The 17,235-nt window shown below is 42.0% G+C and overlaps 1 protein-coding gene across 4 annotated transcripts in view; it reads right to left on the bottom strand.

Moving 5' to 3' along the window:
• map7b (microtubule-associated protein 7b) overlaps positions 1-17,235 on the bottom strand; it is a 138,957-nt gene that overhangs the window by 64,519 nt on the left and 57,203 nt on the right. For all 4 annotated transcript variants that reach the window (XM_069887229.1, XM_069887226.1, XM_069887227.1 and 1 more), the window contains exons 4-6: positions 13,228-13,391; positions 12,391-12,508; positions 2,949-3,059 (exon numbers count right to left, since the gene is read on the bottom strand). In XM_069887229.1, the coding sequence (XP_069743330.1) occupies positions 2,949-3,059; positions 12,391-12,508; positions 13,228-13,391 (393 nt within the window). The remainder of the gene's footprint in view (positions 1-2,948; positions 3,060-12,390; positions 12,509-13,227; positions 13,392-17,235) is intronic.

Genomic DNA, 17,235 nt, shown 5'->3' with positions numbered 1-17,235 from the left:
AGGGATAAGGTGGGGAAGAGGACTATCAGCGGATTACCATTCTGAGTTTTGTTGAACTATCTTTGAGTTTGATGAGGTTAGAGATAAGGTGGGGAAGAGGACTATCAGCATTTTAAATATCAGGATAAGAATTTCAAAACTGAAGCATTATCATACTGGAAGACAATGCTGTTTAAATTACAGGGGTTATCAGCCAATTGGATATTGAGCCAAATTAAAACCAAAACAGCAGGAAAAAGCTCGAGGACAATGGAAGAGTTGAAGAATGGAATTAAAGAGTTGAAGCAAGGAGAAAAACATCTTGCCTATGATGGACTGCGGCAAGGGAGGGAATGCAGTTGTTGGAAATGACTAATGATTTCCAAATCTTGCATTATCTGAAGTCAAGGACATCAAGACTGCCATCCTTACATTCAGACAGTCAATGGTTATGGATGGGGTGACAGAAGAGAGTGGATGCTAAAGTGGTAGTAAATGATCAAACTGAATGGTTTTGGTCCTCCATAAACATCATACCTTAGGTTCCACTATCAAAACAATCTCAATATAGTTTGTTTCAAACTGTGCAGCTGATTGGTGCAGAAAAAAAATACCAGAAATGAAAATTTTAAAAAATCTGATTGAACTTTCATAAATCCTAACGTGCACAAATGTAATACCAGTTAAAATTAGAGTTATAGAAGTATGGCATAATAACAAAAATAGTAAAGAATAAATATTAATTTTTCCTTTCCACATTAAGTGTTCTTAAAGCAATTTCCATTCATGAATCTCAGAGGTGAATGGTAACCAGTACCCATTTTAGGAAAGTTGATTGGTTTGCTATACAAGTGTAAAAGGAAGTGCTTCCCAGATAATTTCACAACTGAAAGTCAGTTGCAGCTAATGAGTAATTCAATAACAAATGCAAAATCCATTCATGTCTCAGAAACACCTTGTTTAGTTTCAGAGCAGAACCTTTCTGATGTAGATGAATGCGGCTCACAGCGCTGTTTAATAAAGGATGAAATCCTTTGCTTGAGAGCTGGACAAAAATTAAATACGCTGTTAAATGGTCTCACCTATGCCCTCAAATGCCTTCCCCACTTCATCAATGTCTCATCTCCAGGCAACAACCAAGATAATCATAAAATACACATTTTTAAAGATTGCAAAGAATATAAGGTGCACTTGTTTAGTCGTTTGTTATTTTAGAAAACATTTTGAAACATTTGAGAATTTTTGATCAAAGCAACAAATATTAAGAAATTTGCAAAGATGACGTATTTAATGGTTACCATAAGCACAAAGCTATAAAAACCACAGCATCTAAAAAGACTAGGTGATGGACGTCCACTGAGCCGAGGTGCAGAGAGAAAGAAGGGGAGAAATGAAAGCAATTAATAAATTTTCTAAAAATATACAAATATAAGTTGTGGATATAGGCACATAAATGTAAACTTGAGATGGCAGGCTTCACACACATACAAAATAATATTTTGTAACTCTAAAGCAATACTTCATTTTATACTTAAGACACAAAAGTGTTGAAAAACTCAGCAGGTCCCACAGAGTCCATAGGAAGCAAAGATATACAAAACTAATATTTCAGGCCAGAGTCCTTCATTAAGGTATGAGCAAAAAATAAACATAGGCAGGCATATTAATAAAAAAGTAGGGGGAACAGGGAAGAAGGGACATAGGGAAGGAACACAGGCCAACAGTCAAGAGGCCATAGGTGGGTGGACATGGATAGGAGGGCAGGGGAGAAAAGCATAATTGGAAGAGGGTAGGAGAAAGAGACAGGATAGGGGGGAGAGAGAGAGAGGGAGAGGGAGAGGGAGAGGGAGAGGGAGAGGGAGAGGGAGAGGGAGAGGGAGAGGGAGAGGGAGAGGGAGAGAGTAGATTAGGGGGTGGGTCGGATGGGGGCTGACCTACGTCTCTCCAATGTAGACAAGGCCACAGTGGAAGCATTGGATGCAAGAGATGACCCCTGCAGATTTACAAGCATTGCTTCACTTGGAAGGGCTGTTTGGGGCTGAATGGTGGCAAAGGCAGAGGTGTGGGTGTGTCTCTCCTCCTGTTTTTTCTCTCTCTCCCTCTCTCTTTCCCTATCCCCATGTCCATTCCATCAGTTCTACATTCAGACCTACCCCCTCCCCCAATGAATTCTCAGCATTCTCCTTCGCCCTCTATTCAAATCCACCTATGGCCTCTTGGCTGTTCGACTACCCTTCTCATCCTGCTTCTTCTTCCCTCTTCTGTCCCCCCCCCCACCCATCTTTTTATTCAAGTACCTGCCTGCTTTTTGCTCACACCTTGAAGAAAGGCTCAGGCATGAAACATTGGTTATATATCTTTGCTACTCATGGACGCTGCAGGACCTGCTGAAGGCACTTTCATTTGGCCAAAATACTCCAATGTGGCTGTCGGGTGGCCACCTGAAAGTGGAGAATCTGGCCAGGAGGAGCACTTACCTCACCCTCCTCCTATAGGTATAATCTCCGGCTCTGAGAATCCCCCGTGGCACCTGAAAGCAGCAGTGGGACTACGGCCACAGGGGCCGGCGTTCGCTCGGATGTGGCTCTCCTTCAGCTGGCACGTTCAGGTGACAGAAAGGTGTCTTCTCTGTGGCCACCTGAGCATCCCAGCTGCACTCCCCCAGCTGCGCTTGAGCACCTGAAAGCGGCTTGAGTTTCTCCACACCATTGCGTATCAACTACAAACACAATGCCTGCATTTGTACTTGTTTCACTTCATTTTATACAACAATTTTGCAGTCAGAAAGCATTAAAATGAAATGTCTGAAACCATTCTAGAGATTAAAAAACAAAATTACCATGATTAATTCAACAATCCACAAAAACCTGGAGGAACTCAGTGGGTTGCACCAAATTTAAAAAGACTTAGCCAAAGATCGTTTCTTCATTTAAAGTTTAAAATTGAAAAAAGTTAGGCTGAAATGGCACCTTTGTCTGGAGAATTCAATAATGTCACGGAGGATGATGAAAGCCGCTTGCTAATGACCGGATCAACGTGCTTCGCAAGGTTCATTGTGGATACCGATCGTCTATCTACATCTAGAACACATGGAAATATTTGCTGTTACTGACATTGCTAAGAATGTAAAAGACCAACTGCAATTTTTATGGTCAACTGCTCAGAATTATGAAGATTATTGAGGATGTTTCTGAAGGTAAGATTTCAAGACTTAAGTGGAGTTGAGACCATAAGACCTGGAAGCAGAAATAGGCTATTCAACCCATTGAATCTGCCCTGCCATTTAATCATCAGATAATCTACTTTCCCCACTCAGCCCACTGCCCAGTCTTCTCCTCATGACCTTTGATGCTCTGGGAAATCAAGAAATATCCATCTCTGCCTTCAATACACCCAATGACCTGGCCCCATGACTGCATATGGCAGCAAATTCCACTTTCTGCCTAATGAAATTCCTCCACATCTCTTTTCTAAGCAGATGCCTTTCAATCCTGAAATTATGCTCTCTTATTCTAGATTCTCCATTAAGGGAAACAAATTGGAGAACAAATGGTTCAGTTGAACTTTCCTCTTCACAATGACTAGGAATTTTGAAGGAAAGATATCAATCATGTTAATGTTATTGATAGAAAATCTGTTGCCTTTTTCAAATTGAGGGAGAACGGGTGTAATACACGTGTATATGCGTGTAATAGTTGAGCTTTGGAAACCAGGGTAAAATTTAGGAGGTAGATTATCACATGCAAGATACTTTGACCTTGATAAATACGTGAATTATTTGAGGTGTCGAGAGCTCGGATGGCAAGTCCGCATTCAGGGCGTCGGGAGCTCGGATGGGCAGGTGGCTGAGGTGAGGATCCGCCATCAAGGAAAATCAGGAGCTCGGTAGGCAGGTGGCCAAGACCTAAGCAAGAGGTGGTGATTGGGGTGTCATGAGGGGGAGAAAGGGAAGGTCGACTTTAAGATGCATACAGTATATGGGAAATACCAGATTCTTGAGGCAAAAATAGAGTAGACTTTTATACAGTATCGGTTATTACACAAGTATATACAGTAGATCCAACATCAAGATGATCAGGATTCAGGAAGGACCACAAGACCACATCTTGTATGCTCCTTTCAGTTCACATAAGAAAGAATACATTGGCCTGAGATGCAGAGCAGTACATATTCATCAGACTGATTAATGGTCTAGAAAGGTTAAATTATAACAGTTACATTGAATAGATTTAAATTAGAAGATTGAGGGACATTATCGAGATATGAAGTATGATTAACAGATTTGTTCAAGCTGATAGGGACAAAAGATATCATTTGGAGGTTCAATCCAGAACCAGGGACAGAATCTCAAAATTAGAGGGAGAGAATATAATATTTATTCAGTAATAAATTTATTTAACAAAAATTCACAAAATTTATTAAGGGTAGAACTGAAAATTTCAAAACTATATTCATCATACCAATCTTGCCAAATGTACCACAAATCTGGAACCAAGACACATTAAATTAAGGTTCTGATGGTAGATGTTATTTTTTTCACATATTGACTGGGACTCCCATACTGTAAAAGGGCTGGGTGGCTTGGAGTTTGTCAAATATGTTCAGTAAAGTTTTCTACATCAATATATAGAAGGACCAACTAGAAAAAATGCAATACTGGATCTCCTATTAGGGAATGAGGTGACAGAAGAGTGTGTAAGGGAAGATTTGGGTCCAGTGTTCATAATGCCATTAGTTTCAAGTTAATTATGGAGAAGAATAGGACTGGGCCTCATGTTTAGGTTCTAAATTGGAGAAAGGCCAATTTTGAGGAAAAAGGATCTAGAATGCATGGACTGCGTTAAGTTGTTTTTTGGGAAGGATGTGCGAGGTAAGTGGAGGACCTTCAAAGTTGAAATTTTGAGAGTACAGAGTTTGTATGTTCCTGTCAGGATTAAAGGCAAGGTTAGCAAGCAAAGGGAACCTTGGTTTTCGAGAGATATTCAGAAACCGGTTCAGAAGAATGAGGTGGATACCAGGTATAGGCATCATGGAGCAAATTAGGTTCTTGAGGTGTATAAAAATGCAAAACATCAAGAAATCAGGAAGACTCCAAGACATGAGGTTACTTTAACAGACAATGTATATTAAGAACAAAATGATAGCAAGGGACAAAATTGGTCCCCTTGAAGAACAGAGTGGTCGGCTTTGCATAGACCCAAGAGAGGTGGGGGAAATCTTCAAAGTTTTTTTAAAACCAATATTCACTCAAGAAAAGGACAGAAGAGTCTTGGGAAGTAAGGGGAAACAAGCAGTGAGATTATGGAATCTATACAGATTAAAGAGGAGGAAGTGCTTGCTGCCTTCAAGCAAATAAGCATGCATAAATCCCCAAGGCCTGACAAGATATTCCCTTGGACCTTACGGTTGAAATTGCAGGGGCTCTGGCAGAAATATTTAAAATGACCTTAGTCATGGGTGTCATGCCAGAGGATTGGAATGTAGCTCTTATTATGCTGTTATTTTCCCTGGAAATTATTGGTCGATAAACCTGATGTCAGTAATAGGTAAATTTTTCGAAGGTGTTCCAAGAGATCTGATATACAATTATTTGGATAGCCAGAAACAGTTTAGGGATAGTCAATGTGGCTATGTGTCTGGTAGGTTGTGTTTAATTAATCTTACAGAATTTTTTGAGGAAGTTACCAGGAAAGTTGACGAAGGCTGTGGATGTTGTCAACGAGGACTTTGGTGAGACCCTAGATAAGGTCCCATATGGAAAGTTAGTCAGGAAGGTTCAGATGTTCGCTATTCATGGTGAAATTATGAACTAGATTTGACAATGGCTGGACAGGCAAAACCAGAGAGTAGTGGTGGATGATTGCTTCTCAGACTGGAGGTCTGTGACTAGTGGTGTGCCTCAGGGATAGGAGCTGGGACCATTGTTTTGTCCTTTCTATCAACGATCTGGATAATAATGTGGTAAAATGAATCAATGTTTGCAGATAACACTAAAATTTGAGGCGTTGTGGACAGCAAAGGTGGTTTTTCAAAGATTGCAGGGGGATCTGGACCTTCTGGAAAAACGACAGATGGAATTTAATACAAACAAGTGTGAGGTATTGCATTTTGAAAGGACAAACCAATCAAGTACGTACATGGTAAAACAGAGGGATCTGGGAATACAGATACATAATCCCCTGAAAATGGCATCACAGGTGAATAGGGTTCAAAAGAGTGTTTTTGGTATATTAGCCTTCATAAATCAAACTATTGAGTATCGGAGTTGGAAAGTTATACAAGACATTGGGGAGGCCAAATGTGGAGTATTGTGTGCAGTTGTGGTCACCCAACTATAGGTAAGGGTTCCATTATTGTCATGTAAAACTACATTTAGAATGTAACATACTTGAAATTCTTTATCTACCAAAAGGAAGATGGAGTTGCCACTTTGTCCAGCACCCTGCACAGAAATTAAGCCCCTGGTTTTCAAGACCAGCATTCTAACCACTGAGCTATTGGAGCCTTGGGGAAAGATATCAATGAGGGGAGATTTTAATCCGTATTTAAAATGATAGACAGCGTAAATGTGGAAAAGCTTTTTCCACTGAGGATAGGTTTGGTTAGAAACCAAAGCACATTGTTTAGGGGGAACTTTCCACACACAGAGTTGGGAGTGTGGAATGAGCTGCCAGCTGAAGTGCTGAATGCAGTCTTAATTTTAACATTTAGAAGAATTTGGACAGGTACATAGAGGGGAGAGTTATGGAGGCCTATGGACTTGGTGCAGGTCAGTGGGATAGGCAAAAAAAAAATGGTTCAGCACAGACTAGAAGGGGCGAAGGGGGCCTGTTTCTGTGCTGTAATGTTCTAAGCAAACTAACAATCTATGCTGAAGGTTTCCTCCTAATCTTGTATTGCTTTGAAATCACCAACAGGATACATTTTAGTTCTTTAAAATAGAATAACATTGAATATGGGATATATCATTTGAATATGGGATATATCATTTGATTAAAAGATAATGACTGAACATTTCTCACAAGACATGATATTCTTGATCAGATCTTCTGACTTCCATTTTACTAAATTGCAATATAATTTGCAAAAAGCAGGATTAAACTCAAGATTCAAGGTTTTTTTGACATGACATAAAACACACATTATACAAAATTGCATTTAGTTTGCCGTAAGGAAGTCAAAGATTCACCATCAACAGATATTGCCGAACAGTCAGAGAAAGAGAAGCAAAGGAGATCCCCTTCAGAGTCACTGAGTATCTGTGGATTTGCCTCCATCTCTCCTGTAGCCTTTGCAGCCACACAGTCTTTAATCTAAACTATCAGCAACTCCAGCTCCAGATCCAAATCTCTGACATGATCAGGAAGCTTTCAGTGCCCAGAGCCCCTTGACACCCTCTCGCATCACAGTTCCAATACCTAATACCCCTTGGCCAGTCTTGAGACAGTATCCAGCAGTCAGCAGCCTGGTATGAGTCCTTTACCTGCAAGTTGCTGGCAACCTGCATATTCTTCAGCTCCAGAGCCCTTACTTGTCCTCCACCATGGTCACCATCCGATTGGGTCATTTCCTCTGTTTCTTCTCAAATGGGGGGTTTTCTGGAGCCCTGTGCCAGTCCTCTGCTTCCCTAGAGCCTGTAACCCCTTGGGGCTACTGCTAAACACAGGGTCCTCCATCTTGGGGTATCCTACCATATTATTTACACACATTGTTTTTGCATTTGTTGTTTTTGCAATGTTGTTTAAACCTTATAAAGAATTTTCTGGAACATAATGCGTGTGTGTTATATATACAATAACCTATGACCATGTCCTCATTTAGGAATGGCCACCCTATTTTGGGCCCACACTCCACAGTCACATAATTTTAAAATACCATTGGCTCCCTTAACAGGCCACTTAAAGCCTATACTGAGCCATAGGTAGTTGGATCAGGCAGAAGAAATCAGCAGAGGAGCGCGGCATCTCTGATCCTCAGTCTTCATGAGTCTTTGGGTACCAGCACTGCTGTGGCAGTAGCTCCTGCCACCATTTTTTTTTTGACATTTTCAGATTCTGCCTACTTGTAAATACTGCCCAACCCTATAAATTAATATAAATAAGGTGAAACTGTGGGAAGTAATTACAACACATAAAACATTCAAGACCAGATGGTGGGTTGATTATTTGGAAGATACAAGTAGGAACCTAGCCCAAAAGGAAAAAAATCTCAGAGCTGTATGTGATGAACCCAGGGACCTCCATCTTGGGGTAGGGTGGCTTGGTCAGAGGATACCATATTATTTACACGCATTGTTTTTGCATTTGTTGTTTTTGCAATGCCGTAAGGAAGTCAAATCTGAAATTTCAACTTTTGATAGCCCTATCCAAAAAACATACATCAAAAGAAATATCATTGCTGTGATTCACTTTTAAGAGCACCACCCTGATTTTTACTATATGAAGATAGGAGAACAAAAATCACCCAGTAAAGGGAATAGATGCAAAACAATATAAATTTCTGTGGTTGAAATTTTTAAATGATTAAATCAAACGAAAGGAGAATTTCAAAGAATAATCAAAAAGAAAAGAGTAAATATATTAAAATGAGGTATGGTACAATATATCCCAATTTACACAATTGAAATTACACTTGTAAAATCTGAAGATATTGATGACCACAGAACAGAAATTTTATCCAAGAAAGAAATATTTACAGCAGCATTGATCAATTTTCCTTGATTCTATAAGGCAATTTTCCCCACTGACATCAGGATTCATGGCAAACAGGTGTAAATCTACGTCAGAGAAATTTTAAAAATCACTTTTCAGAATATTTCCAGGAAAAATCTGGCAGGAAATTATTAATCACTTAATCAAATAATGACTTTTGAAACATTTTCCTGAATTAAATAATCTTCAATTCGTATCAAGAAATTTTCACATGTATGTTTCATGATGAATAAATCACCCAAAGAACCTCTTTTCACATTATCATAATCATTTCCGCTTCGTCTGACTGCAGGTTTCCAACATTGAACCTCTTTCTGGGGGCTTTACTGTTCCTGGGCTTTGGCTTGAAGTGAAGGTTGAGCTTGCAGCGAACCAGCCGGTGGTCAGTGTGGCATTCCGCGCTGGGCATGACCCTGGTGTGGAGCATATCTCGTTTGTCACTTTCTCGCACCAGGATGTAGTCCAGGAGGTGCCAGTGTTTGGATCGGGGATGCATCCAGGTAGTCTTAAGGCTGTCCCTCTGCTGAAAAAGGGTGTTTGTAATGACAAGCCGCTGTTCTGAGCAGAGCTCCAACAGGAGGCGCCCATTGTCGTTGCACTTGCCGACGCCATGGCAAACCTCAAAGCAAAGCTCGATGATGCAATCCGCCTCACGGACCCGTCCCCTGAAACCCTCTGGGATCAGTTGAAGATTACCATACTGCAATCCACTGAAGAGGTACTGGGCTTCTCCTCCAGGAAAAACAAGGACTGGTTCGACGAAAACAGCCAGGAAACCCAGGAGCTGCTGGCAAAGAAGCAAGCTGCCCACCAGGCTCACCTTACAAAGCCGTCCTGTCCAGAGAAGAAACAAGCCTTCCGTCGCGCATGCAGCCATCTTCAGCGCAAACTCCGGGAGATCCAAAATGAGTGGTGGACTAGCCTCGCCAAGCGAACCCAGCTCAGCGCAGACATTGGCGACTTCAGGGGTTTCTACGAGGCTCTAAAGGCTGTGTATGGCTCCTCACCCCAAGTCCAAAGACCGCTGCGCAGCTCAGACGGCAAAGTCCTCCTCAGCGACAAGATCTCCATCTTCAACCGATGGTCAGAACACTTCCAATCTCTTTTCAGTGCCAACCACTCAGTCCAAGATTCCGCCCTGCTCCAGCTCCCTCAACAGCCCCTAAGGCTAGAGCTGGATGAGGTCCTCACCCAGGATGAGACATATAAGGCAATCGAACAACTGAAAAGTGGCAAAGCAGCAGGTATGGATGGAATCCCCCCAGAGATCTGGAAGGCTGGCGGCAAAACTCTGCATGCCAAACTGCATGAGTTTTTCAAGCTTTGTTGGGACCAAGGAAAACTGCCTCAGGACCTTCGTGATGCCACCATCATCACCCTGTACAAAAACAAAGGCGAGAAATCAGACTGCTCAAACTACAGGGGAATCACGCTGCTCTCCATTGCAGGCAAAATCTTCGCTAGGATGCTCCTAAATAGAATAATACCTAGTGTCACCGAGAATATTCTCCCAGAATCACAGTGCGGCTTTCGCGCAAACAGAGGAACTACTGACATGGTCTTTGCCCTCAGACAGCTCCAAGAAAAGTGCAGAGAACAAAACAAAGGACTCTACATCCCCTTTGTTGACCTCACCAAAGCCTTCGACACCGTGAGCAGGAAAGGGCTTTGGCAAATACTAGAGCACATCGGATGCCCCCCAAAGTTCCTCAACATGATTATCCAACTGCACGAAAACCAACAAGGTCGGGTCAGATACAGCAATGAGCTCTCTGAACCCTTCTCCATTAACAATGGCGTGAAGCAAGTCTGTGTTCTCGCACCAACCCTCTTTTCAATCTTCTTCAGCATGATGCTGAACCAAGCCAAAAAAGACCTCAACAATGAAGATGCTGTTTACATCCGGTACCGCATGGATGGCAGTCTCTTCATTCTGAGGCGCCTGCAAGCTCACATCAAGACACAAGAGAAACTTGTCCGTGAACTACTCTTTGCAGACGATGCCGCTTTAGTTGCCCATTCAGAGCCAGCTCTTCAGCGCTTGACGTCCTGTTTTGCGGAAACTGCCAAAATGTTTGGCCTGGAAGTCAGCCTGAAGAAAACTGAGGTCCTCCATCAGCCAGCTCCCCACCATGACTACCAGCCCCCCCCACATCTCCATCGGGCACACAAAACTCAAAACGGTCAACCAGTTTACCTATCTCGGCTGCACCATTTCATCAGATGCAAGGATCGACAACGAGATAGACAACAGACTCGCCAAGGCAAATAGCGCCTTTGGAAGACTACACAAGAGTCTGGAAAAACAACCAACTGAAAAACCTCACAAAGATAAGCGTATACAGAGCCGTTGTCATACCCACACTCCTGTTCGGCTCCGAATCATGGGTCCTCTACCGGCATCACCTACGGCTCCTAGAACGCTTCCACCAGCATTGTTTCCGCTCCATCCTCAACATTCATTGGAGCGCTTTCATCCCTAACGTCGAAGTACTTGAGATTCCAGAGGTCGACAGCATCGAGTCCACGCTGCTGAAGATCCAGCTGCGCTGGGTGGGTCACGTCTCCAGAATGGAGGACCATCGCCTTCCCAAGATCGTGTTACATGGCGAGCTCTCCACTGGCCACCGTGACAGAGGTGCACCAAAGAAAAGGTACAAGGACTGCCTAAAGAAATCTCTTGGTGCCTGCCACATTGACCACCGCCAGTGGGCTGATATCGCCTCAAACCGTGCATCTTGGCGCCTCACAGTTTGGCGAGCAGCAACCTCCTTTGAAGAAGACCGCAGAGCCCACCTCACTGACAAAAGGCAAAGGAGGAAAAACCCAACACCCAACCCCAACCAACCAATTTTCCCCTGCAACCGCTGCAACCGTGTCTGCCTGTCCCGCATCGGACTTGTCAGCCTCAAACGAGCCTGCAGCTGACGTGGACATTTACCCCCTCCATAAATCTTCGTCCGCGAAGCCAAGCCAAAGAAGAAGAATCATTTCCATATAGCCAAATAACCATTTATGGTGCGGAAACAGGCCATGTCGGCCCTTCAAGTCCACGCAGGTTCACTAGAACAACTCCACTAGCTCAACCCTCCCGCTCTCCCCCCATAACCCTCCAACCCTCTCACCTCCATGTACTCATCCAACCTTCTCTTAAATGACAGAAGGGACCCTTCCGCAACTATACCTTCTGGAAGATCATTCCATTCTGCCACCACTTGTTGAGTGAAAAAGCATCCTCTAATATTTCTCTTAAAGTTTTACCCCCTTACCCTTAACTCATGCCCTCTTGTTCTAACCTCCCCTGCCCTCAGGGGAAAGAGTCTGTTTATGTCTAGTCTAACTATTCCTTTCATAATATTAAATATCTCTATCAAGTCCCCTCTCAGTAGTCTACGTTCCAATGAATAAAGTCCCAGTCTCCTTAATCTCTCCCTGTAATCAAGATGCTGTAAGCCAGGCAACATCCTTGTAAACCTTCTCTGCACCCACTCCAAATGGCAAGAATAAATTGAGAAATATATTGAGAGTCAATATAACCTCAAAATTATTAATTGTGCAATATAAACTCATTTTGCCAAATTTCAGACTCAATCTGAATTTGCAGTCATTGGTTATTATATTCTGTTCATTCTTTACACTGATCTAGTTACTGTGCAATTATGGTAGTTTTTAAATATGAAGCACACATCTTATAATGTACCATCTCTGTTGATATTTGCATTGTTTTGTAGAGCTCCACCCCAGGACCATCTAGTCGACTTGTGCTTTATCCTTTGACTTCTTTCAATAGTACGACGTACAACTGCTTCATGGCGTTCCTTCAAGGAAAAGGGTTTAATTTAACGAAAATTAGTTCATTGTTATAAACATTGTACAATGCATATATGCACCAAAACTCTTATTTGTTGCAGGCTTACAGGTAGTTCTAAAGAAAGATTGTAATTAAATAATTGCATTAAAATAAGAGACAATAAATAGATAAAATAGATAATAAATCTCAGGGAAGCAGGTTAGTGTCATGCTTAGCATAACATTAATACAGGGCCAGTGATCCTGGTTCGAATCCAACACTAAGAAGTTTGTATGTTCTCGCTCTGTCTGTGTAGGGTGTTCCAGCTTCTTCCCACATTCCAAAGACGTAGGAGTTTGGTAGGTTAATTTGGTCACACTGGTGTATTCAGGCAGTTGGGGCTTGAGGCCAGAAGGGCCTTTAACATCTCCAAATTTTAAAACAATAAAATATTTACAGTAATCCTAGTGCAAAAAAAGTACACTGTTGGAGCAGTATATGATTATCATATAAAGAGGAGGATCAAGAGCCTGATAGCTATTGGAATGAAACTGTTCTTGAATTTGATATGTTTATTCAGATCATTCCTTCATTGTTCATTAAGATCAAAAAGCAGCATAGCTGTTTCAACAAGTGAAGATTTGGCAAAATTAAAGTCAGTAATAAATAACATGTAATCATTTTTTTTAAATCATAGATGCAAGGAAAGCCCAGGAACGCTTATTCAAATGTTCACAAAAAACATACTCTTTCTTCTTGAAGTCTTTGTTTTCGTTTTTCTTCAACAGCAGTACGTCGTCTTTCTTCTTTTAGTCTCTGTTCTTCAATTTTCTTCTTGCGTTCTTCAAGTTGCTTTTCATAATGCTGTCTTGCTTTTTCTTCTTTTTCAAATAATAGCTGTTCTCTTGCAGCTAAATAATAAAATGATGCGTTGGTCATTGCAACTGTTCTACAATAAGCACTCAAAAATGTAAGAATACAATTTGTAATTTTGCATGGATGTTGCAAGATTTATTTATCCATACAAATTAGCAACAGAATAGACAAAGTATTAAAACTTCAAACAACAGATGATCAACCAGAGTTTTCAGTCATCAAATATACTTACTTAAAAACATGGTTCACTGCTGTATTGCATTGTCTCTCATACATCAAAAAGTTCTCAATAACAAACTTACACACACTCATTGATCTTTCCTGTATAAACTGTGATGTACACTGGAAAGATCAATGATCACCTTTTCCCAAGGAGCTAAATATCTGGGAATTACACTCGACAGCACAAACTTTAGGTAGCTTCAACATTTCCGGTCACCTCCTTCCCATCGCCTCTAACCTCCAATTCCAAACCCCACACAATGATACCCACATTGTCTCCCCAATCCAATCACGCCATACCAACATCCACAATATCTCACTTCAACGACTTTCAGTTCCCTGAACTCAACAGACTAATTCTCACCATGGATGGATACATCGATGACGACATTGGTGCTGCCTCCTGCACCCATGATAAACTCATCAACTTTATGGACTTTGCTGCGAACTTTCACCCCAACCTCAAATTCACTTCGTCCATCTCTTGCAACTCTCTCCCCTTAATTGATCTGTTTCCATCTCAGGAGACAAACTCTCTACAGATATTTTCTCACTCCTACAACTACTAGTTACCTCAACTACATCTCTTTACACCCAGTCTCCTGTAAGCATTTGATTTATTTTTTCTTAATTTCTCTGCTTCCATCGCATCTGCTCCCAGGACATTGTCTTCCATTCCAGAACATCTAAGATGTCCTCAAAAAAAAGAGCTTCCCCTCCACTGCCCACTGCCATCAACTTAGCCCTTACCAGCATCTCCTCTATTTCCTACACATCTACCTTGGCCCCCACCATCCCCAGACACAAAAAGGACAGGAGTCCTCTCTTCATCATCTACCACCCCACCAGCTTCCACATCCAACACTTCACAATTTCTCCCACTACTAGGCACATTTTGCACTTCCCTCCCTGCTTTCTGCAGGGACCAGTCCCCTCCAGGACTCCTTTATCCATTCATCCCTTTCTTACATTTTCCCCCTTGAGACCTATCCCTGAGACATCAAGAAATGCTGCACTGACTTCCCACCTCCTCCCTCACCACCATTTGGGCCCCAAACATGAATCTGCAGTGATGATCTACTGCACCTGATTCTCCCATTGTGGACGCTTCCACATCAGAGAGAATGGACGGAGATTGGGAGATCGTTTCATTGAGCACCTTTGCTCTGTCCACTGCAATAACAGGGACCTGCATTTGTAATTGCCAACCAATTTAAATCCACATATCATTCCCACTCTCGTATCTGTTTGTGGCATCAGGTACTGCCAAACCAAAGGAACCCACAAATAGGAGGAACCACACTGTTTATTTCGTCTGAGCAATCTCCACCAGACGGCATTAACAGATTTCTCCAGTGTCTGTTAAACCCCTCCTCTGAGTCTCTCTCTTTCCCTATCCTATCTCTTTTCCTCCAGCTCCCCATTCCCTTCCCTCTCCACAAAGAGCTACCTCCCTTTCCCAATCACCTCAGCTTTTTTATCTTCTATCCTCCCACCTATATCCACTTCTTACCTGTGGCTTCTCCTGCTCCTCCTGTCCCTTCCTCCCTCTTCCAACCTTCTTGTTCAGGTGCCTACCTTTTTTTTGCACCTTGGCAAAGAGATCAGGCCCAAAATGTTGGTCATCTTTTATTTCCTGTAGATGCTGCGTGACCTGCTGAGTTTCTCCAGCACTTGTGTCTTGCACTGCAATCATAAAGTCTGCAGACTTTCCCGTTTAACTTTGGATTGCTGTAGTCTCTCATATTGCAAAAGGTCCAATAATTCCACTGCAATTTTTTTTTAAATTCCAATAGCAACTCATTGTACCTCAGTTTCAAATTAATGTTCCCTTTTAGCCTTACTTCAAAGTGAGCTGCGATATCTTGAAATATTCTTAGCAAACAGTCTTTTATAGTCTTCATTACTATCTGGCATTGGAAAGTAATTTGGCTCACCTATGATCTTATTCTTTCAGCTCCTACCTCTCGAATTCTTTTTACCCCAATCCTCTCTCAAACCAAATCCTTCCTTTCTTCTCTGTACTGTACTGGATTTAACACAAATTCCTTATGCTAATTTATGCTTCTCAAATTTCAATCCAATTTAATTAATAAATACAAGTACTTTCCCTAATTACACAGGACATAGATGTCTGTCGAAGACATATCACAGGTCCAATAACTTACTGCATAATAAACCTCATGGAAATCAACTAGCCATGGTCAGGATTTTTTTTTAAATGGTAGATTCTGCTTGTTTGTCTCAGTATTGTTAACCAAGTAAGCATTTGTACTTATTTACATATTTACATATCAATAATCCTCTTCTGGGGAAAAGTGTTCTTTCAAACAAAATGTGAGAGATGGGAAAATTGATCTAAAATTATGAACATGGAAGAAACTAAAATTCATCAGTTAATGGCTGTAACCAGTACAAACAGGATAAGCTTGGGGGTTACGATGCAGGAAAGCAGAGTCAGCACGATTAACATAAGAATCTTCTAGTCTTTGTGACAAGACCATAAGACTAAGAAAAGGAATGGTAAGGTACAATAGAATGTAGGAAGTTGAGGTAGTCTGGATCAGATAAAGGTCTCCTAGCCCTGGACAGAAGTACCAAGTCCTACATATCTAATTAGCTAACCATACACAGATTTATACATATGAAATTAGCCAACCCTAGATAGAATGAGTCAACTCTGCATATCAAGAGACTGTAGCCCCGAGAATCAGGAAGGTGTGAATAAGGACAATGACATGATGGGACACCCACAGGATACCCCCTGATCCTCCAAGTGTACTGAAACTGCACGTAGGCAGGAAGGATTACCTATGCCAAACCCATCCAGGGGGCAGAAGAATGTAAGGGGGAGGGCACTCTGATACTGAAATTGACTGTATAAAAGTTGGGTGAGCCCCAGTATGTGTGTGTATTCCCAGGGTAAGGGGAAGCACCCAACTTTGCATTGTTGTTGTAATAAATGTTCTTTGTTCTCAATTTTTGTCTCGAGCAATTTCTTTAAAGGTACTTTAATTTCTAACAAATGGGGGCTCGTCCGGGATCACACTCCCTCCACTGACAGAGTACCCCGACGACGAGAGTAGGTGCACCCCGGCTGATTCAGCTGGACTCACGGGCGACGGGTGGCTGGTCAGTGGAAGAAGCGAGTGATATCCGAGAAGAGGCATTGAGAACAAACGACGGAAGGAAGCGCGCTAGAGCATTGCTACTGGAACTCGGTAAGAGTAATTTTACTTGTTTATAAGTATGGGAATAATGAGTAGCAAGGAAGAGAGTCCTCGTTCAGGATGTGAACACCAGATAGCTACGTACAGCCCGCTTGGGTTGATGTTATCTGAGTGGGGCACGGGAAAGACTCGTGGGAAAGACAAACTGACAATGGTCAGGTATTGTTGTATTGAATGGGTTAAATACCCGGTTAAAGGGAGCTCCGTGTACTGGCCAAAGTTCGGATCCGAGGATGAATGGATGTGTCAAGCTTTGAACCTATGGCTCTATCAAAACCAGAAAGACAATGTTGAGAGCAGGGAATATGCAGCCTGCTGGCTCAAGGGACCCATTGAACAACTGGTTTTGAATGAGAAAGAATTCAGGGATAAGAGAGAGGAGGAACCTTTTGTCCCTGAATCACAGGGTTGGGATGTGTTACATTCC

The sequence above is a fragment of the Narcine bancroftii genome, chromosome 6, assembly GCF_036971445.1.
Source record: "Narcine bancroftii isolate sNarBan1 chromosome 6, sNarBan1.hap1, whole genome shotgun sequence".
Classification (NCBI taxonomy): Eukaryota; Metazoa; Chordata; class Chondrichthyes; order Torpediniformes; family Narcinidae; genus Narcine; species Narcine bancroftii.
Note: the sequence above shows the minus strand (reverse complement) of the source record. Positions and strands in the feature narration are given on the sequence as shown.